We start from the raw sequence: 22,763 nt of genomic DNA, 5'->3' as shown, positions 1-22,763 counted from the left end.
CATCCAGGACTGGGGTGCAGGAACTAACCTGATGGATAGTCTCAGGCTTGGGGCACTCCCCATGGAAACTATCCAGGCCAGAGAGTTCTGCCCAGAGCATAGGAGAGCTGATCTTACCCTGGTCAAGGGTATTCTGGACTTGAGTTGTTGAGGCCTCCCAGATGGAAGGAATTCTTAAATCCCAACGTCCTGCAATTCCCTCCAGCACTCTCCTGTGTGCAATGCATGAGGCACACAGTAGATGCTCAATAAACACTGGCTGCTGCTAAAGGCGGCAAGAGTGTCCTGGACCATGTTGATAAGACCACTCAGAGTAAGAGGCTTCTCTGTTCCAGGGGTTGCCAAGCCCTTAAAATTCCACCCACAAGTATATTCAGAATGAACCCCATCCAACGCAGAAAGAGGAACTAGATGGGGGGGGAGTAATCAGCCCCCAACTTCCAATAGAACTGGCCAAGAGGCAGCTTGTCCCCAACAAAAGAACCAGGACCCAAGGAAGCCACAGGCACATATAGACTCTGTGAGCTGATCTATACTATTCGTGATTACCAAAGGATAATATTTTACTGTGAATACTGCTATCATCCCTACATGGACCCCCACCCTACTTCTCCCAATGCCCACTTGCAGGAGAGTGAAAGCGTCCTCTTGGGAAATGAGATCCTCAGCCTGACTTCAACCTGAGTCCGAATCACCAGCTGTTTCCAAGCACGTGAGACATGAAGAGGAAAATGCTTTGTCTGGATCTAATTGGAAATCGTCCATGCTAGAGTTGGTGGGTCCAGCCGGGGGCCGGGCAATATTCTGGACACCTGAAGGGTAGTTATTTGTTTTAGCTAACCTTTGGAAACGCCTCCCATTTCAAAGCAGTCCACGACGCCGGATGAAACATAACCAGCCTTGTTTTATATGCATAGCTGAGCTCACAAGAAAGCAAGATCAGTCCCTGAGGGACAAATGCAAAGAGGAGCCTGGAAAATCAGAATACAAACGGTGTGTGCCAATGCTGCAAACAGCCTGGTGGAGGCAGAGGGTTGGAGGCAGGGGCTACTGGTCTCGGCAACCAACAGTTTAAGTTTTAACACCCACTCTGGTTACAGGGGTGAGGCTTTGGGCCTGTGGGAAGCCCAAATGAGAAGCAGAAATGAGAAACTTCATAAACCTTTGATGATAATGTAGACCAGAAAAAAAAAAAAAAACAAAACTATCAGTTATCACCATAGGCCCATGGCACAGAAGCCAGTCTGTAGCTGAGACACCAGGCAGAGGAAAGGAGGCAAACCCTCTATGAACCTGGGCACACAAACCCATCCTCCTACAGTCTCAGGACTCTGTGTGCGTGAGCTTGCATGGCCCAGATTAAAAATTAACGTCGAGCAACCTCTGATCAGGCATATTCTGACAGGAACAGCCACAGAATGTATCCCAGGAGACCACGCCTCACGGAAGCTGCTCTGGCCTTACCAAGAGGAAGCCACATGGAAGAGGAGGTAACCATGCAAGCTATCGCTAACAGCGCCCTTAACAGCACATACTTCCTCTGGAAAGCGGACTACCCCGGTGGTCCACTTCTAACGAATAAAATGTGGCAGAGAGGGTGGCTTCCACCTTACATTCTGTAAAACTCATATTGCTGCCCAATAGCCCGAGTCTTCTCAATACCTGTGGGTGAGCATGCAAGCGAGTGTTCCTCTGGCCAGACCCTGAGAGAACTGCAGCCTGGCCACCGCCTTGACTGCAACCTCGTGGGACTCCATACCCAGGTACACGGAGCTAAGGTGTACCCAAGAGTCCTGGGTACACCTTCCCGCAGAACCAGGAGGCGATTTGAGGGCTCTGTGTTTGGGCGATTTATCGTGTGGCAGTGGGTAAGTAATTTAAACTGTGACACCAAAAAAGAACTAAATTGTTACCGAGCTGCATCATCCAGACCTTAGGCCTTGTGTTACAGCAGCTAATGTTACCTTAGCTACAATAAAATCTCTCTTAAACCACATTGTGCTTTGTGGTTATGGTTTTTTGTTGTTGATCGGCTTTGTTTTGAGTTTTGTTGTTGTTTCGGTTTTGAGCCCTTTGTTTGTTGTTGAAACAGGGTGTCAGGTAGCCTGGGCTTCCTTGTGAATTCACAAGGAGCCAACACGGCCTTGAGTTCCTAATCTTCCTTCGTCTACCTCCAACATGTGTACGCCACAATGCCCAGCTAAATAATGTTGGTTTAAGACACGTCTCCCTATTTTGCCCAGTGTAGCCCCAAAACACCAGACTCACACAATCCTCCTGCCTCATTCTCCTAAGTACTGGAGGATACACTACACCCAGTATCAAACTATGTTTAAAAGTTTCTCTTTTAAACGATAAAATCAGGTGGGCACGGTGGTGAATGCATGCAACTCAGAGGTGGAGGAAGGAGGATCAAGAGTTCAAAGACCTCCTCCACTACGATTGAGCTCTATACCAGCTACATGAGACCCTGTCTCAGAAAACAAACAACAACAGAAGAAGAAAAATCCACAAAATTAAAAAATGTATAGGCAAGAACAAAAAGTTGGCTCAGGGTGGATAGTAAAGATTGAAAAGTAACCCCAAGAAATTTCTAAAAATTAGAAAGAAAAAAAAAAGCCCAGTGAAATTTAAAGCACATTTTTATAAGAAACAATGAAAGAAATTTTAATAAAGTGACAATACCAAGAGGCAGCGGAGGGAGGCGAAGAGGTAGGAAATGTGAATGAAAGGTTAAAGGTTAAAGGAGAGAAAGTCCCAGCTACAACTAAGGGGAGCTCTGGGTGGAGGCGCTAGCAGGACCGTGGGGAAGGCTACACTTAAAGAGATGACACTGGCTGGGATTTCCCCAGACTTTCTCACCATTGCAGACAAAACAGAGCGAGAACAACAAATCCTGCTCCCCAGACAACTCTAAAGATGGACTCAACTGTCAGAAACAACCATTTTGTCACTCTGAAGACTGATCAAAGGCGTAGAGGAAAATTACTAAGCTTTGGGTGAGAAGTCAGGAATCTGAGCCTGCTCCCATTCCCCAAGGCCTCAGCACTCCAGGCACCGTGGCTGCAGGCTACAAAAATAGCTGCTTTGCTGCCACTGCCAGAGGCCCCCTTGAACTTGGAAGCATTGTCCTGTATGGTGCCAAGAGCAAGGCCAGCAGCAGTGCCAGGCTGTGGGTCAAGCAACAGACTGGCACTGACTAGACTGTTGTTTTTTTTTTTCTCTTGTTGTTGTTGTTGTTGTTTTATATACATAATGTGTATGCACACTTGGGCCATGGCACACGTGTGGGGATCAGAGGACAACTTTGTCAAATCTGTTTTCTTTTCCCATCTTTGCATGGGCTCCGGGGATCACACTCTGGTTGCCTAGCCTGCACAGCAAGCACCTTTCCCTCCTGAGCCACCTCAGTCGCCCTGGCCCCATACTTTACAGAGAATTCTGGGAAGGAGATGGAGAAGGGTCTGAGAACCTGTACACTGTCACCCCACGTATCCCGGCAGGGAAGGCTGTGCACGGGTGCACAGGAAACACAAGAGACCCTGGTGGTGAATGAAAGCCAGAGGGGCTTAGAAACAACCTCACACTGAGAAAGGAAACCTAACAGGCTCAAGGGTTTTGAGGACAACCACTCGATCTTTGGCCAAAACAAGCTATGGAGACGCTGGAGCAATCTCTAGGAAACAAGGCTTAAAAAGCAAAAGCAAAAAAAAAAAAGGTGAAGTTGTCAGAGGCTAGTGTTTCAGGAAGAGCAGATTTCACAGGTTTACTCCAGGAATTAACACAAATAAACAAAGCAACAGCAATCTTTAGGAGGTAAAAATAAGAGCCCAGGATTGTCACACTATATTACCTAAAATGCTCAGAACTTAACAAAATATTTTGTCACGCAAATAAAGAAGAAAGTATAAACGGTCTCAAAATGTTGGGTTTATCGCACACAAACTCCAAAGTAGTTATTATAATCATATTCAAAAAAGCTGAAGGAAGCCATGTTTAAGACTAAAAGGCAAGCATGGCAACAATGATTTCATGGAACACAAGTCACAAGAAACAAAGAGAAAAGAGGAGAAGGAGGAGGAGGTTAGACAGGGTCTCCTGGGAGCACCCTGGCTGGCCTTAAGCTCACTATGCACCAAGGTTGACACTAAACTCAGCATTCTTCTGCACTGGCTCTTCAGAACTCCATCACTATCTCCAGCCTGGTGAATTTATTTTAAAATCATATATATATATATGTGCATTCAGGTGCCCTCAGAGGTCGGAAGAGAGCACTGGATTCCCCAAGCACTTCAGCTTCAGCATGATATGGTTTCTCAGAACCAAACCTGGGTCCTCTGTAAGAGCAATATTCTCTTTTAAGTGCTAAGCCGTCTCTCTGGGCCTTTATTATTATTAGCTTGTTTAAAGAAAAGAAACAAATGTGGAGCCAGTGAGACGGCTCAGCAGGCGAAGTCGCTTAACAAGCAGCCTGGCTACCTTCATTCCAACCCTGAACCCCCATAAAAGCAAACGGAGATAACCGATTTCATAAAATTTCCCTCTGACCTGCAAATGTACACTGTCGCATGTGTGTGCACCAAAACACACACACACACACACACACACTGAAATTGTAAAAATTAAGAAAAGAAACAAAAAATGCATTCAAGACCTGGAATGTACAATAACTGAAATTAAAAATTCCATTGAAAGGTTTATATAAGACATGACCAGCAAACCGGAAGACAGATCAATATAGACTATCCAATCTAAAGAGTGGAGAGGAAAAGACTATTGTAGAGAATGCGCGAAGCCTCGGAGATGCGTGGGACAAAACAGCAGCACACAAACATACGTGTGATGCGAGACCCAGAAAGACAACGGAGGGAGAGAAGGAAGAGGAAGAGAAAGAGGAGAAAAAGAAAAAAAAATGAGGTGGGCACAGTGGCGAATGCCTGTAATCCCAGCACTCAGAAAGGCAGAGGCAGGTGGATCTCTGTGAGTTCGAGGCCAGCCTGGTCTACAAAGTGAGTCCAGGACAGCCAGGGCCACACAGAAAAACCCTGTCTGGAAAAACAAACAAACAACAAAAATTGAAAAACTCATGGTCAAAGGCTTCTAGGTAGCTCATTTGTAGAGTTCTTGCTTTTCACCCAAGACTACCAAGCAGGCATGGTGCCACATCCTTGAAACTCCAACAAGGAAGCTGAGGCAAAAGGACCATAAATTCAGGACCCGCCTCGGCTACAGGCTGGTCGAGGTCAGCTTGGGCAAATTCAAAACACCTTGTCTCAAAAAGAAAAGAATCTGTGTTCAGACAAGGCCTCACTCTGTAGCCCTCGTTGGCCTTGAACTCACTGTGTAGATCAGGCTGCCTGCCTCCCTCCCTGGTAGGTGTCACCACACCAAACAAGAACAAAGAGAGAAAGGCCTGGAGACATAGCTCCATGGTACAGTATTCACATTCGCCCAATGTGTGCAAGGCTGTGAGTTCATTTACAAGGTTGAGGGTGGAGGTGGGGGGGGGGGGTGTACCAAGCAAGGGAGGGAAGGGGATTTTCCAAAATCCATGAAATGCACAAATCCTCAGATTTAGGGAGTATGCATACAAGCATAGTAAAGTCTAAGCAACCTCTCAATGGGAATTACACAAAGATAGCCATGTTGCAGCAGACTTTTTTTTTTTTTTCAGTTTGTTTTGTTTTTCAGGACAGGGTCTCTCTGTGTAGCCTTGGCTGTCCTGGACTTACTTTGTAAACCAAGCTAGCCTCAAACTGGCAAAGATCCACTTGCCTCTGCCTCCCCAAGTGCTGGGATTAGAGGTGTGCACCACTACGCCTGGCTTTCGGCAGACTTCTTAATATCAGACAACGAGAGGGACAAACACTAACTTGAATGTCCTCTAATAAAGTAAATTACATCAGTCAGTTAGACCTCGCTACCTACCAACAGCCACAGAAAAACCAAAGAACACGCTTTCGGAGGAAGGAATTCGTAATGAAGCTATAATGACCCCCAGGTCATTAGAGGGCATAACTTAGGGCTACTAGCGTGAAATCTAACAGGGGCTGGGAGTCCGCTCATTGGTAGAGTGCCTCCCCAGCACGCATGAAGCCCAGGGCTCTATCCACAGGACTGCATAGAACCAAGCACAGTGGTACAGGCCTGTCATCCCGGCACTCGAGAGGCCGAAGCAGCAGGATCAGAAGTTCAAGATCACCCTACCATGTAGTTCAAGCTACATACTGAATATAAAACCAGCCTGAGCTACATGAGACCCTATCTCAAAAAATGAAAATCAAATGTCACATGCCCTCCCCCCCCCCCCAAAAAAAAAAAACCTCAAAATGGATCATATGCCTAAATTAAAAGGCAAGAGATGTTAATTTTGTTGTGATCTTGGATTAGGCAAAAGTTTTCATTTTATATTAAAACAAATTTTCTGGGGGGAAAAAATCTGTGACATATACCTCCATTAAATCTAATGTGACTTATCGGGGCCTGGTAGTACAGGGTTGTCATTCCATCTACTCAAGACGTTGAGAGAGGAGGATAGTAATTTCAAAATCAGCCTGAAAAACAGAACAGGAGTTGATGATATATGCCCTTAGCCCCAGCACTCAGGAGGCAGAGGCAGGCAGATCTATGAGTCTGAGGCCAACCTGGTCTACAAAGTGAGTTCCAGGACAACCTGGGACAGGAGAAATCCTGTCTCCAAAGAAAAACAAAATAATGATAATAATAATAATAGTTTCTTTTTTTAAAAGTTAGAAAAGTCCTGAGAGCTGTCCACGGCTCAGCAGGTGAAGAAGCCTGTCCGAAAGCTGGTGACTTGAGTTGGGCCTCGGAAACCCCATGATAGAAAGAAGAGACCCCACACATACACAAGTTGTATTCTGAACTCCACATGTACACTGTAAGACACACACACTAAAATAAAATACATAATTTAAAAAGCAAAAACAAGGCCAGGCATCGTGGCCCACACCTTTAATCCCCAGCGCTTAGGAGGCAGAGGCAGGCAGATCTCTGAGTCTGAGGCCAGCCTGGTCTATAGAGTGAGTTCCAGGACAGCTGGGGCTCTGTTACAGAGAAACCCCGTCTTGAGAAGCCCAACCAACGAACAAACAAACAAAAAGTAAAAAAGCGAAAGAATTCTGAGGTATGACTCAGAAGTACAGCATATCTGCGGCACGTGTAAGGCCCCAGCACGAAAGGAGAGACAGCGAGACAGCGCACAGTCACGCTGTGAGTCGGTGCAGCAGGTAAAGGTCACTGCCGCCACCAAGTCCGATGGCCTCAGAACTGACTCTTCCAGGTTGTCCTCTGGCCTCCCCGTGTGTGCTACAGCACACACGCAGGCAAAAACATAGATAAGTGACTAATAAATAAACAACTGAAGAGAAGGACAATAACAACAACGGTAAAATGTCTTCTTTACAAACAATGTGAAAATGCAAGTCCCTCAACAGAGGAAAGTGCCACAGCTGACTTCTTAACACTACATTTCCAGCATCTAGACTTCCAGGGGAACGATGTTTTTGTGTGGGCATCGGGGGGAGAGAACCCAGTGCCTCGTGCTAGGCAAGTGCTCCATCACTGAGCTAGAACCACCCTCTCCTGCCCCCAAATAAATTTCTATTGCTTAAAAAAGAGAGGTCATCAAAATTAAAGTACCCTAAGGATTTTGCATTATTCAGAGCAAGAGTGGGAAACCTTGTCAGCTTCAGCCTAAGTCAAGGATGCTCATTAAAATTACAGGAGTAACCATAAAGAATAAAATGGAGCATGTAACTGTCAAACCAGCGTGGGATTTGGCAGAGAGAAGAATAAAGCAAACTCAATCAATCCAAAGACGGCAGCAAAAGAACAGAAAAGCACCAGCTCTGCTGGGTGTGGTGACATAAACCTGTCATCAGCCCTCAGGAGGCTGAGGCAGGAGCATGGTCACACATTTAAAGCCAGCCTGGGCTACATAGCAAGTTACAGGCCAGCCTAGCCTACACAGTAAGACACTATCGCAACAAAAAAATGGAAGAAAGACAGACAGATAGATGTAAAGGAAGGGGTAAAACTATCATCTAAAAAGCAGGATAGGGCCTGGCAAGATGTCTCAGCAGGTGAAGGCGCTTGTCACCAAGCCTGACAACCTAAATTCAATATCTAGGATCCACACAGTGAAAAAAGAGAACCAATTCTTCCTCCATGTTGTCATCTGACCTCCACATGTGCACCCCAGCACGCACTCCCTTACCCCAGCAGGATAAATAGAAGGCACAAAGTAAGATAATAGAAATAAATCCAAGAATATCAGCAATCCCAATAAATATAAATGTACAAAACTCTCAGGCAATTATCAAATGGATGTAAGATCAAATCTAGTCACAAACTATTAAAAAACACATACCTGAAACATATGGGACAAAACACTTTGAAGCCAAAGATGGAAAGAAATGTTCAAGGCAAACACTAAAGAGAAAAATCCACTCGGGAGGAAAAGCATCATTAGAGACAACAGGGCAGCATCTCTGCTGCTTTAAACCTCTCTCTCCTCTTCTGTAAAGCAAGGACTCTTAAGTCACACCTCCAGGAGAAATATGCCAAGTATATACACTGTTAGATAATGTAAAGTGGGAGGAGGAGAGGGAGGAGGAGGAAGGCGAGGAATAGGAAATGTCTGGAAGGCTTAGATTAAAATTTCAGAACATTTGGGAAAGATCTGAAAGAAAAAAAAAAAAGAAAGAAAAAAAGTGAAGAAGTGGTCCATGGGAGAGTCTGAAACCCAGACTCTCTTTCCACATCCAGGAAGTAAAAGATGCTACAGTGCTCAGGTTGGAGTCTAACTTCCGTGTCTGGGGAGCAGGCAGGTGCAGTGTGGTGGAGGAAGGGAAGGAAACACTGGCCAGCTCACAGGGGGCTTTGTAAAGGCCAGGAAAGCCCTGGCTGGTTCCTGTGAGCAGAAAGGTAAACAGAGGTAGTTACATTTTTAAATACTTCTGTCTACTCAGACAGAAAATGAGTTGGAGTCAGGACAAACACAGAAGACCAACAGGAAGACAGTGTAACAGCCCTGACCAGCCCATGGGGACCGGCAGCACAGTTGGTGAAGGGGTAAATGGAGCCTGGAAATACTGTGAAGTCGATCTGCTGAAGGACCCGACAGACATGGTGTGTATAGCAGAGTCAGACTTCATGGACTGGGGGTATAGCTCCTTAATGGACTGTGTGCTCAACATGAGTTAGGTACTGGGTTTAATCAGAGCCTCAGAAGGGAGGGAAGGAGAGAGGGACACGGGGAGGGAAGGAGGGACTCAAAAAGACCGACTTTGGGCTTTTAGACCAAAAGTCCTAGAAAAATAAAACTGTTGTTATCTGCAAAGGAGTTGGTGGGTGGAGCAGAGGTCTAGGGAGGAGGAAGTCTGCACCCGCCATCCAAGTGAGCTCCATACACAGTTCCATGTACATGCCTGGCATCCCAGGGAGGCTTTGAGCTGGCATTCTGCTGCATCTGGGAGTCATCAGGCTCTCAGTAATATTCAAAGCTACGAGCTGGATGAGATCACCTCTGGAGGGGGTGTAGAAAGCAGAGCAGGGACAGAGCCCTGGAAGACTCCAGTGGTGACATCCTGAGACACAGATGAGCATAAGCAGTTGGGAGGCGGGGAGGGGAGGATGGAGGTGGGAGGGGGTGTCCGAAAAGCCGGCTGGAGGAAAGTGTTCCAGGAAGAAGTGTCATCAACTATGTTAAATGTCCCCGATGGTCAAGGAACACGAAGACTGAGCATTAACCAGTAGGACTAGGAGCAGAGGCTGGCTTGGGGCAGAGAGAGGGCTGCTCCAAATTGGAATCCCTCACTAGGGGAAGGGAACAAAGGGGTTCTGAGAGACTGCCGAGGCTCACAGTTGGAGCCGATGGACGGTCTTCTGCATGGCTTTTTGCATTGCTCTCCTCACACACACACCCCCCAGCAAACAGCAAAAATAGCTAACCTTTATGGAGCGCTGGTTATGTGCCAAGAATGCTATTATGATGCCTATTTTTAAATAGGGAAGGAAGGGGCTCAAAAGTCATGGAACTTGCCCCAGGTCACTCTGCTGGTAAGTAGTCCAGCCTCTATTCAACCCTGTCTCCTACATTCAAATAGAAGCTACCACTGCCTTCATTTAATGAAAAGGGAGGCCTACACTTAGGTATAGAAGTCACTTTACTTTCTTTGAGGTAGGGTTTCTTAGGCCCCAGGCTGGCCTCCAACTTGATAAATTAATCTTGAACCTTTGCTCTGTCTGCTGAGAAAGGCATGTGCCACCACACCCAGTTTTATGCAGCTGGAGCTTGAACCCAGGACTCTGTGAGTGTTAGGCGGGTGCTTTGATAACTGAACTACATCTCCAGCATTGGAACTCAGTTTTATACAATATCAGTTTGGGGCCACTAACGTGGATTTGGATGATGATTTCCACTGAGCGCCTACAAATCCCCTCAGAGACATCTAACACTAACATTGTCTTTTGGTCTTGTTTCTTTGAGATCAGCATCTTACTATGTAGCCAAGGTTGGCCCTGAACTCATGATGATCTTGCCCACTCCCCACTTCCCAAGTGCCAAGATTACAGAAGCATCACTTCTGTTTTACTTTCGTCATCTCCAAGATTAAGAAACAGGGGTGTTGAAAGGGAAGGTGGTCCAAAGGAGTGGAGGTTGTGCCAGCAGAACTCAGGGGCAGACAGCCTCTGCCTTATTGTACCTTTCATTTATGAGTCTGGACCAGTCAAGCCTGGAGAGAGTTGGAACGACTGAGAAACAACACTGTCTTTTCCACACACACACACTCACTATTTTGAGCACACTTGGGTGGGTTCTTTGGGATTCCCAGCCCAAGGCAGCTCTGGAAGTCACGGGCAGGTTTCAGGGCTTCCCCAGAAGCCCATTTGCTCTCTCTCCACAGAGGGACTGACATCACAGCTAGAAAGAGCTGACTTCCCCTTCCTGCCCTTCCCTCCATGCGTATACAGGGCCACTTCCTACCTGTCCAGTTGTGAGGGAACGGCTGTAGCCAGGGATGGAACTCCGGGGATGGATCCGGGGTGGGACACAGCAGCTGGAAGAGGCAAATGGCAGGGTCAGCATGGGAGTGTGCTAGGTCGGGGAGAGAAGGCATGATAATATCACAGCCTCTGGCCAGGTTCTCTTCCTTCAGGAGACTCTAGGTAGGAGGTTCCTTCCCCTTCCCACCCACACACACATACGAAAGAAACAGTAAGACAAAGACTATGATTCCACTCTGCATGGGGCAAAGCAAGCCAGTCTACGGAGTCCTTAGCAGGGCTACCCAGCCAAAACCCTCTACACACGGTTCCTGCAGGAACTCAGAATCATGTTCGACACCCCCCACACCGTCCTTACTTGATCCTGGCTGTGTCCACACTGGAGGAACGGCGGGAGGCAAAGCGTCGGGCAAGCGCTTTTGGAGACGTCTTGGGGCTACCGTCTGAATCTCCACTCTCCTCATCCCCCATGGCTTTGATGTAGCTGCCGCTCCGCATCCTGCGGCAGGGGATCTCCCCGTCCTTGCCACCCGTGGGGTAACCCCCCCAGTCATCTTGCGGCACCTGCAAGGGACAAGGGCCTCTATCTCTCAGACACGTCACCAGTCAGCTAAGAGGAGAGGGTGTTCTTCCTCCCACTGCCAGTGGGGGGCGCTCTGCCCTACCGGGGAGCGAGACACACACTGAAGAGTAGGTACAGAGGGGATGTCTCTGGGTGTTCTCCTCCCTTGTGGGAGTCTGCTGCATGATCCTCCACACACCTTTAGCCACTCAACAGAGGGTCAGCGAAAGAGCCAAGGCGTTGAAGACCAGAGGCCTGAGTGGCCTGTCAATCATAGCCCCATATCTGCAGCATCGCCTCATTCACCTTTTACCCCTCCTCCTTCCTCCTTTTCACAGGCTTCCACTTCCCATCCTCGGACTCTCCCAGCTCTCAAGGAACCACAGAGGGTACCGGGCAGGGAGCCTATCGGCACACTCCGAAGTCTAGACAGAGGCTAGATGGTCAGAAGATCAGGGCTGGGGCAGGAGCTCAAGTGGTGGGAGGGAAGCCAATTAGGAAGCTGAGGCTGTTATGCAGGCAAGGGATGATGAAGCCTAAATTAAGACAATGAGGATAAGGGGAAGAGGAGGAGATGGAGATGAGAGATGCTAAAGAGCATCAGAGAGAGCCTGATTAGCTGGGGAAGGAACAGGAGCCCAGGAAGGCTGATGGCTGAGGACCGAGAGTTGGGAGGGGGAGGGGTTACTGTCCTTCACTGAGCCATGGAATTCCAGATAAACATATCTGGGGAAGGGTGACAGGTTCAGAGGTGAGCGCCCTAAGTTTGGCCTAGAACTGAGAAGTTGGTTGTTACGCTCAGTCAGTCTCAGGGTTTGCTGGTAGAAATGGGCTGGAGGCAGACACGCGGATGTCAAGGGTGGTGACTAGATGCCCGGGAGAAAGGAGACACCCCAGAAGGGGAGCGAAAGAACTCGGAAAGACCCACTGACATTTGCAAAAGGATTTCAAGGAAAGAAAAGGGGGCCTGTGAAGTCACCTGAGAAGGAGTGGGCAGAGGGGTGGGAGGGAGTCAAAGAATGCCATGTCACAGAAACGAGACATTTCAAGAAGAAAAGAGTCAATTATGTCAAATGCCACAGTGCTCTCCGAGGTTAGTAACTTGTGCTCTGGAGTTAGGAGACCCAGTGCAAATTCTGGCCCGTCACTTGCTAGCTACGTGAACTTGAGCAAAGCTAATTAAGCTCTAAGAATCAGTTTTCCCTCTCTGGAAATTGGTAAAAGTAATTATACTTACACCAGAATGACTGGTGGGAAAGATAAACAAGCAACACAGAGTGCCTGAAACACAGAAATCGCTCAATAAATGTTGGCTATTATTACAGGCATTAAAGGCGCCCTTGGGAGACTGCTGCCCAGAGGCCACTGGTGACCACTGCCCAGGGCACTTTCAAGGGCAGGATGTGAAAATCTGACTGTGGTGAGAAGGGGGGTGGGGAGAGTGAGGGAAGGGGTCTCTGCTCTGAGAACGTAAGTAGAAAATGACAGAAAATGACGAGAGGAACTGGGAGGGAGGGTTTAGAGAAATGCTTTAGGACAAAGGCATCTTCGGTCTTGATTATAAGAGAGCCAGTCAACATGATCCTTAGCTACAGGGGCAGCTGAGGGACGGAGGTGTTAAGGAGCCCTGGTGGAGGAGGGATCAACTCCACGGGCTGGAGTCCATGATGGTCACTGTAAAGAATGAGATGTAAGGGGGAAAGGCTGCAAGGATTTAAAGTGCATGCTGCAAGGAAGAGGTTAAACAGCGAAGATGGAGGCTCTAAAGAGGAGCAAGGCTGAGGGACAGAGACTTTCGGGAGATCCCCTCATAAGGGAGCAGGCTCAGTGAGGAGCCAGAGCTACACCAGAAGATGGAAATGGAAAGTAACTGAGGGAAGCTCTGAGGGCGAAGCAGGGACCCAGAAAAGGCTCACAGGCACACCCGTGTCAGTGAGAGAAACCAGGCTTCATTAAAGGGGCAGGAGGCTGGGTATGGTGATGTATTCTTGCCTGTAATTGCTGTACATTGGAGGTGGAAGCAGATGGAGGTCACCCTGGGCTACATGAGACCCTATCTCAAAAACCGAGAAGAATACCCCAAAAAAGACCCTAGGTCACATAGAGCCAACCCCCTAGCTTATGTGCCAAGGGAACACTAGGCTGCCTTGAAAGGTTCCGGCAGCCTTCCGTTCACCTACAAGTGGTCTCAGGCCCCCACCCAACCTCCATTGTGTCAGGATGCTCTAGAACCCCAGGCCCTGGGAACCATCTCCAGCCCCATCTTGTACAGAGAGGAATGGCAGGGGGCCAGCAAATGGGCCGGCCAGGGCACGCACTGCCACACTGCAGGGCTCCCACTCCACAGCCACTGCAGAGCTCTTTGCTCCTCTGCAGGACACTGTGAGGTGCATGTTAAAAAGGAAGCCCCCAGGGAGGTCAGGACAGCCCTGGAGAAGCAGCAGGGAGCAGCAAAGTGGTGGCGAGGTCTGGTTTCAGGGGAGGAAGGGTGGGTGTTTCCTCCCTGCACTCTTCTGTTCTCAGCCTTGAGCAGCTCCCCAGCAAGGCAGGGAGCAATCTGAAGCCAACCTGCACTGGTCTCAAATCCCAGAAGTCTCGTCCTGTTTTTGCTATAGTCCTCTTTTCTCTCTTGGGCTTTCATGAGATTCCCCCGGAAGAGTACTAACATGTCTACAACTTACAGGCAAGGCCAATGTCACCCCAAAGACTCATGCAAGCTCACCTCTCCATACCTTCCAACACGCAGTACAATCTTCCTGAAACACCTCCCGTCTGCACTCCGCTAACTCCAACTCCTCCACGGAGATTCAGCTCAGGAGACATTCCTCATAGAAGCTTTCCCGAGCCACCCCTAGCCACCACCCACAGGTGAGTGAGAAGCCTCCTCTGTCTTCCCACAGGACCCAGGATACCCTTCTATCACTCACCCTAACATCTTCTTGGTCTATTCCCTAGAAACTCAACTTCGGGGCTGTTGATCACTGTATCAAGGACACACTTATTACATGAATGACTGTGGGTTAACAACCTAGGAGGAATGTGGACTGTGGAGATAACCCTGAATCTGCTGGATCACCTAAACCTGTATTGACTCTTCCTCCTAAAAATGACAGGAGCACTCACAAAATCAGCACGAGCTGGTTGAGGCTAGAATGAAAGCCCCAGGAAAGGGCTCGGAGCTCCTTGCGACAAAAGGACCACAAGGTTACATGGGACAGGATGGGAGAGTCCCACAGCCACCATTTCACCATCCACTCTTTAGAAGCCCTGCCTGGGATGACAACAGGACCCAGACTCCAGTGTGTCACCAGCCTCAGAAAACCCCCAAGAGGCGTGTTCCCAAACTCCTCCGTAATTTCCTGGACTGTCCCAACCACTCCATAACCAGTAACGATAAACCCAAATACAGGCATGTTCTAGAAACTGATCTTTATATTCCAATAACTGGGCCACCCGGATTTGAATAGAAAAGGTCTGGGGAAGGGCTTGCGGCTAGAGGAAAGTTTCCAAATGCCAAGCTCGAAGCTCAAAGGCAGTGCTATCCATTGCCTTCCCTTAACCTCACACCACCTTCAGCCCCAGAAGACAGAGGTCAGCACATCTCATTCAGACCAAAAGCTCGAGAGGTCTTCCTCATATTGACATATACGGTCAGATTAGTGGGGGCCCTTCATTGTATAAATGAGGAAAGTGAGGCCCCAAAGAGGGGCTCAAGGTATCACAGAGGCAGAGTCTCCTGCCTTCAAGACCTCCAATACAGGACCAGCTGGATTCCCCCCTACCATGCCCACTGTTCCCCCAGCTGACCAGACTGGTGAGAGCTCAGAACATGATCCCCTACCCCACAAAGCCTCACCTGCAAATAGTGATAAGTCCTGGCTTTGGCCTTGGTCTCTGGACCCAGGAGCCCCTTGCCTGGCCCGGCCCCTGGGTATCCGTCCCTGCCCTGGCTGACCATCATGGTATGCCAGGCACTTCGTTTGACTGACTGTCCATCCAGTGACATGGACATGCCAGTGCAGGCAAGGCAGCGGCCTTCGGACCCGCCCGAACGCCCCTTGAAGCTCAAGTCCCGGTAGGACCCATCTGGAGCGTCCAGGCAGAAGGGACCACCAGGCTCTCCAGGGGGCCTCCCACCCAGAAAGCCACTGTCACTGTCCAAATTGTCATCAGAGCTCCACCAGCCTGTGGCCTTGGTCTGGTGTCGCCCATCCCCCTTGCGGTCCTTGCTCTTGCTCCGTTTGCCATGCCGGGACTGGTGGTGGTGGTGATGGTGGTGGTGATGGTGATGGTGGGAGGTGTGAGGGCCTCCAGAGCCTGGACCAGGGTAGCTGTCTCCCCCAGAGCTACCTCTTCCCTCGGCCTTGGGCCCATTATAGTCTCGCTTCCCAGGTGCCTCCAGAGAGTGGGACTTGGCAAAGAGCTTCTGCACAGAGTGAACCAGGTGCCGGATGCGGCTAGGACTCTCGCTGCGAGCCTCAGGGGCAGCGCCAGATCCAGGTCCAGGCCCAGGCCCTGCTGGACCTCGCTGGTATGGGAGTGTGTGGAAGCCATCTTGTTGAACTGGCAACTGCTTTTCAAACTGATCCAGGAGCGTGGGAGGCAAGCGGGTGGCACCCTTGCCCTGTGGGTGGCCCACACAGTCTTCACAGGTGTCGAAGGGGCCCTGGCCGGGGTACATCCTGGGGAAGGTACTGCTGCCTCCCCCAGACCCCACCCCCCCTGGGCCTCCCTCGGGACCTACTGATGATGGTCCCTCACTCAGGCTCAGGGGCCCTTCTGGAGAAAGGTGTCCCAGGCCAGCTCTCGGGGCACAGAAGCGGGGCTCGGTGGAGAAGGCCTCTCTGGAGCCCAGCAGGTATGGGGCCCTGGCAGCTGGGCCCACGTCCATATGCTGCTGGTCAGCAAAGCGGGCTGGGCGGGGATGGCTGCCTCGGTCGCCATGGTAACCCCTCATGGCCTCAGCAAAGGCTCTTCATATTGTTGGGGGCCAGGCCCCAGGAACCTCCTGAGAAAATAGGGAGAAAATGGATTTGGACTGAACAACAGGCCACTTCACCTAAAACCATCTTTCACTAGGCATTGTGGCATCCCCGTTGGTAGTGCATACCAATTTATTGTGATTAATTATACTATCTCTCCACACATGGACTGGAAAGTCCTTAAAACAGTCATAATAGACAAAGACACAAGGGCACAAAAATAATCCCATCATTCATCAAAGCTGCAAATTTGATAAATACTTCTTCACAAGAGGAAATGCTTTCAGCCAAATGGGCCTTTAAATATCCTTAGATTATCAAAAACAAAAGGAGACCCAAGCAGACATACAACATAGTCAAAGAAACCAGTCATTAGGTGAACTGGCTTTTAACAAGCTAAGCTGAAGCAAATTGATCCACAGCCCTCCCTCTGCCCCAACCCTATCCCACATCCCCCTGCTGCAGGTGCCAACCCACCACCATGATGGAAGAAGAGAAACTAACTTCAAGTCTACATCCCCATGCCGCCCCATCACCCCTCCCCCCTTCCTTGCACATCCTCTCATCTGACTACAGGCTCCTCCTCTCCCTCCTCTGGGGAAAGCCACTGGCTAGGAAATCTGAGTTGGTTCCTCCTGCTTTTGCTGGCCTCCAGACACTCCCCTGCTGGAGTCATACTCCCCACCCCTTGCCTACTCTCCTTTGCCACACTCCCTCTCCATGAGAGGGGACTGTGGAGGAAGGAAAGATTCTGGAGAAGGAATACTGGCTAGACCAGGCACCATGTGACCACTGGACTGAGAGTGGAACCCAGGAGTTCTTCCACCCAGGAACAGTGGGCCGATGGGGCTGGGAGCCAGTGGAGAAGCCATTGTGGAACCAGTGTCCCTGGCCCCAATCCCAGGCTTGCCAAGGCGACAGGACAAGAGAGGTCAGCTCTCAGCAAGAGTTGCCTCCAATCAGGACTCCAGGAGCTGCCAGGACAGGAGCTATGGCAGGAGGAGGTGACAGCAGGAGGGACAGGGACAGAGGCTGTGGCAGACGGAGCCCTCCCCCACCCCAGACCAGCTCCTGGGCCATCTGCTGACTAGGAGATGACAGTCTCAAAGACTCCAGACAGCAGTACCTCCTCCTAAGACCCAATCCTCCCCACACCGCTTCCCCACCCCTGCTCTCTGTTTCTGGCTTCTTCCCGATCTTGTCTGCAGCTCTTCTCCCACTATTTCGCCAGCATTAGTGATGCATTGGGTACTGTGCACACCTCAGTCTCTAAGCCAACTGAAAATCCTGTCGTGGAGACCTTATCCACACTTACCATGAGAAATGAAGCTCAAAATGGGAAGATGGAAAAGCCAGTAAACGGGCGAGTCACTTCAAGTCAAGCATTTGGGTTTGAGAATCTGAATATAACCCCCATCTCGAAGACTTCTTAACACTTACCATCCGGGGTATCCCATCCTTGATGTCAGGATCCCCACCACCAGGTAGAATCCTAACTTCAGCAGGCGCAGGACCACTGGCTCCTGATAGAAAAGAAAGAGGTAGTCAGCAAAGGAGAAATGATATTTCTCCTGGAGTCCTCAGGACAGGTCTCTGGCCTGACAATCTTCTTTCCCAACCCCCCAAAGCAGGACTGGTTGGATCCCCTATGATGCAGAGGCTTCAGACCCTCAGGGAATTGAAGTTGGCTTCATTATGCAAATATATGCAAATGTGCTCACAGGTCGGCCTACCTCCAACCGCAGGTGTCTGTGTGATCTGTCCACGGTGCTCAGCTACAGCATGCTCATTGCCCTTAAATATGACTGCGTTCCACAGACATTTGTTGAGCGCCTACCGCAAGGCAGACTAAATGAAAAGCATCCTGAGGTCATTTGAGTGTGGCCCCTGTCCTTAAAGGGTCTGCAGTCTGATGGGAAGAACCTCTCCCAGGACAGAATTATCAGATCCCCACATTCTGGCACAAACTGTTCCTTCCTCCTTGATTCTCCTTTCATCTACCCTCAAGTTCTCCTCCTGGCTAACACTTACTCATAGGAAGCCTTACCTTCCCATGGAGACTTTCTGTGCTCCTTATTCTGGGTTATGCCTCTCGTTGGGCTTTTGTGACACCCCAGGTACCCCCGTGTAGCAGCAAGCACACCAGACTGAAACTGTTTGCTTCAGTCTCCATCTCCCCCACTACCACGGTCTCCAGTAAGGTGAAAAAACAGGTCTCAGACATCTCTGCCCTGAACCTGTCCTAAATGAGTGTTCACTGCGTGGATAAGGAAATGGCTGTGCTGGAGAGAAGTGACAAAATGTTAGGCTAGCTTGGACTGACAGCTGGACTCGATTCAATAGAGAAGAATCAAGGAAGGCTTCCCAGGGAAGAGGGTATTTCAAGTACAATATGGGTAGCCAAAAGATAATTCTCACTGGAGAAAACGGTGTGTATAACACAGACAAAGAATGCAAATACCAAATTCTGAGGGGTGGGCTGGGAAAGTTCCAGAAGCCGGTTAGGGTTTGTCGAATACTGGAAGAGAGAGAGTCGGGGAGGAAGACGACTCTGAAGTTTGCGGCAGCCGTGACTGGAAGACTAATGATTCCATTATTAGACACAGGGATGTCAGAGGGAAGAGCTCGCTTTGGGGGCATGATTAATAATAGTGAAAGAGACGCAGTCAGACATCAGGAAGAACTTCCTGACCCGGAGGAATGTGACACAATGAAGATTGTGGATGTTTGTAAGAATCTTCTATAGAGGAAAGGTTCAGACATGTGTAACTCCCAGCTTTAAGGCCTGGACCAAAAGAGCTAGCTAGTTGTTGTCTTGCCTAGAGTGACACTGGGGTGACCTTCTTGATACCAAGAGCCTGGCTCTATAACAATTCTCCTCTCTTGTCCTTTTGCTAAGATTACAGAGGGGAGTTCAGACCAAGAGCTTGAGCTCTTGCAGAAAACCATTCAGAGGCAGCTCCCATCTGGGTGAAGCTTTGATTGGCCAAGGGCTTTGTCCATGACATATTCTTTTTGCTGCCCGCCCCCAAGAAAGACATAGATCCAAGACTCACAGAACAAAGGCCACTTTAGCTGAGCCTCACACCATCCGTTTTCCTTGTCTATGGTCATATCAAACTGGCACCTCACGATGAACCTCCCAACGGTGGGTGTTTGCAGGAATTCCCTGCCATCAGCCTTCCACACCTGCTGCCACCAAGCTGCTGGGCTCCACTGAGATATTTTGTTTTGATTTGGTTTTTCTCCTTAAGATTTATTTACTTTATATGTACAAGTGTTTTGTCATCATGTATGCATGTATGCATATGTATGCATCATGCATGTGCCTGGTGCCTGCCGAGGTCAAAAGAAGATGTCAAATCCCCCTGGAACTGGAGTTACAGATCACCGTGAGCCATCACGTGGGTGCTGGAAACAAACCCAGATCCTAGCACGTGTTCTTAACCACTGAGGTATCTCTCCAACGGTCTTGGTTTTGGTTTTGGAGAAAGGTTTTATGTGTCCCAGGCTGGCCTACCATTCCTTCTGTAGCCAAGGGTGACCTTGAACTCCTGATCTTACTTCCATCTCCCAAACGCTGAGATTACAGACGTGAACCCCCTCATCCAGCTTGTCATCAAGCTCTTGCCAAACTTGATTCTCGTTCTCACCAATGCATGTTCCCTTAGCTCTAGCCTCAGACGGAGCTCCAGGAGTCCCTCCTCTCCAGACACACCCCTAGCTCCCTTGCCCCTACAGGGAAGAACTGTCTAGGAATAAAACACAGCCCCTAGACCAGGTCTAAGGTATCAGACAAATGGTGTGATCTTCTAAGCCTAGCTGCACCTGTTCACACATCACCCAGGACTTTAGTGAACATCAAATGGCACAATGCATATGAAAACATTTTAAAACCCTAGAAGTTTGGGGCTGGTGAGATGGCTCATTGGGTGAAAAGGCACTTGCTGCCATGCCTGACAATCTGAGCTAGATCCAAGAGCCCACAAAGTAGAAGGAGAAAAATAGAGCCCCAGCATTGACCTTTGACCTCTACGTGTGCCTCTTGACATGTGTGCACACCCCCATGAGCGCACTAAATAATAAGATTAATATTCAAAATTTAAAACCCTCAAAGATTACACAATGTAATCTCTAGCATCACCCCTTCATTTGTTTTTTTTTCTTTTCATATTTAAAAGATGTGGGTTTTTTTAATTTAAATTATGTATATGCTGTGTGCCCATGTGGGGCATTCAAATGTGAGTATCAGTGGCCACGCAGGGCAGAGACCTTTCAACCTCCTGGGGCTGGAGTTACAGGTGGCTGTGAATCGCATCACATGGTGCTAGAAAATGAACTCAGGTTCCCTGCAAGAGCACCAGCGGCTCCTAGCCACTGAGCCGGCCATCTCTCCAGCCCCATACTTTTTTCTTTTTCTTTTTTAATTGCGGCAGGACTTCACTGTGTAGACCAAGTATGGATGCCCTCATTCCTCAGCCTCCTGAATATCGGGATTACAGGTGTTCAAGCAAACCCCACCAGAAGCCTTTACTTGGGTGTCCAGAGTCTTCAGCATACAAACAGTAAGACAGCTAAACCCAAGTTACTGAAGGAAGGGGCTATTCCATCCCTGTATTTCCTTTCAAAAAAAAATTTTTTTTAAATCTCATATAACCCAAGCCAGCTCTGAATTCCTCACACAGCCAAAAATGACCTTGAATTTCTGATCCTCCTGCCTCCACCTCCAGTGTGCTGGGATTGCATTTCTGGGCCACCACACCCAGTTTTAAAGGAAAGATTTAATTATGAACTGGCTTCCTCCTATGTACTATTCTTCAGATCCCATGCCTCCCGCCTCGGCCCCCATCTCATTACTAAACACAATGAATGGGAAGGAAAAAGCAATCGAGGGGAGGACTCATCATCCAATCCATCACCACTTCCTATGGGTTTTGCTTTCTAAAAATAGCAGGGCCCACTTAGTCCCATACCCACCAATCACTGTTGGCTGACTAGCAAAGACTGATTCCCAAACCCCTCTCCCTTCCCAGCCTCCCCTGTGACGAGGCCACGCCATTCCATTGTGGCTAATGATTTATACACGAGATATGAAGTTCCTGGAGAAAAGTCTGCCTTTGTGAGAGGGGATGGGCTTGCTGGTGCCATCCTTCTTCCTTCCCCTGCTTTTTGGCTGGATTAAGACAATGACGGCCAGATCTAGGGTATGCAGCTTGAGAGAGAGGCTTAGGAAATCGCAGAGATGTTAGTCCTGACACCATCGAGCCACAGAACCAACACAAGCGGTTGCCTTTCTCCAGGCCTGTATATGATAAGGAGCAAACTCTATTTTAAACCACCGTTGGCCAGATTTTTCTGCATTTGTGGCGGAAAGCAGTGCTACCCGAATCCAGCTGCACCTCAGACATCACCTTCTGCTGGGACATATGCAGAAGGCTTCTAGTTAACTGGTCTCCCTGTCCCGGGAGCAGGTGTGGTCATGTCACTTCTCGGCTTTCTTCTCCCGTGTCCTTGGGTTAGCATCTTAACCTGGTCAACTGAGCCCACACGCCTGGCCCTTCCTGCCTCTCCAGCTTCCTCTCCCCACACACTCCCCCCACACACTTGCTCAGGCTCTCTGCTTCAGCCAAGCCAGCCTTTTTTCAGCTCCATGATTCCTCACACCATGGGGCCTACTCCCTGTCCAGAGAGCTTTTCCGCACCCACCTCTGCCTCGCTGACTTCTGTTTGCCCTTCAGATCTCAGCCCAGTTGTTGCTTCTTCAGGGAAGCTTTCTCTGGCCTCCCTGACTAGGTCAGATCCCCCTGCTGTTTGCTCTCAAGGCATCCTGTACCCTGTTCTTATCTAGGTACCATTTTAAATCCCTGTGACTCTTTTTCTCTCCTGATACAATGTGAATTCCATATAGGAATTCTGACCATCTTCATTTCGTTCCCCGCCCCACAATTTTCCTCCCTCTCTGGGCCCCCAGCCCCTGGCCATGTAGCAGGTATTTGTTGAGTAAAAGTATGCCTACAAAGAACTAGGTCCATTTCACTTAAGGCATTTTATTTGATTCCCAAAACTACCCAAAGAGGTAACATCATTCCTCTTCACACTCCCATCTAAAGGAAAAAACCCAGGCTTGGGCCTACCCCAGATCACACTGAGAGCTAATAGCAAAGCTCACATTGCCCAACTCCACAGCCTGA

General features: G+C 49.1%; 1 protein-coding gene across 3 annotated transcripts in view; it reads right to left on the bottom strand.

Annotated features, from left to right (window-relative positions):
* Window positions 1-22,763, bottom strand: part of Dlgap3 (DLG associated protein 3) — a 64,799-nt gene that overhangs the window by 22,659 nt on the left and 19,377 nt on the right. For all 3 annotated transcript variants that reach the window (XM_055611394.1, XM_055611392.1, XM_055611393.1), the window contains exons 2-5: window positions 18,013-18,095; window positions 15,447-16,598; window positions 11,387-11,592; window positions 11,009-11,081 (exon numbers count right to left, since the gene is read on the bottom strand). In XM_055611394.1, the coding sequence (XP_055467369.1) occupies window positions 11,009-11,081; window positions 11,387-11,592; window positions 15,447-16,547 (1,380 nt within the window). In that variant the 5' untranslated portion in view covers window positions 16,548-16,598; window positions 18,013-18,095. The remainder of the gene's footprint in view (window positions 1-11,008; window positions 11,082-11,386; window positions 11,593-15,446; window positions 16,599-18,012; window positions 18,096-22,763) is intronic.

Source organism: Psammomys obesus, unplaced genomic scaffold (genome assembly GCF_907164565.1).
Source record: "Psammomys obesus unplaced genomic scaffold, mPsaObe1.curated_primary_1811, whole genome shotgun sequence".
Classification (NCBI taxonomy): domain Eukaryota; kingdom Metazoa; phylum Chordata; class Mammalia; order Rodentia; family Muridae; genus Psammomys; species Psammomys obesus.
Note: the sequence above shows the minus strand (reverse complement) of the source record. Positions and strands in the feature narration are given on the sequence as shown.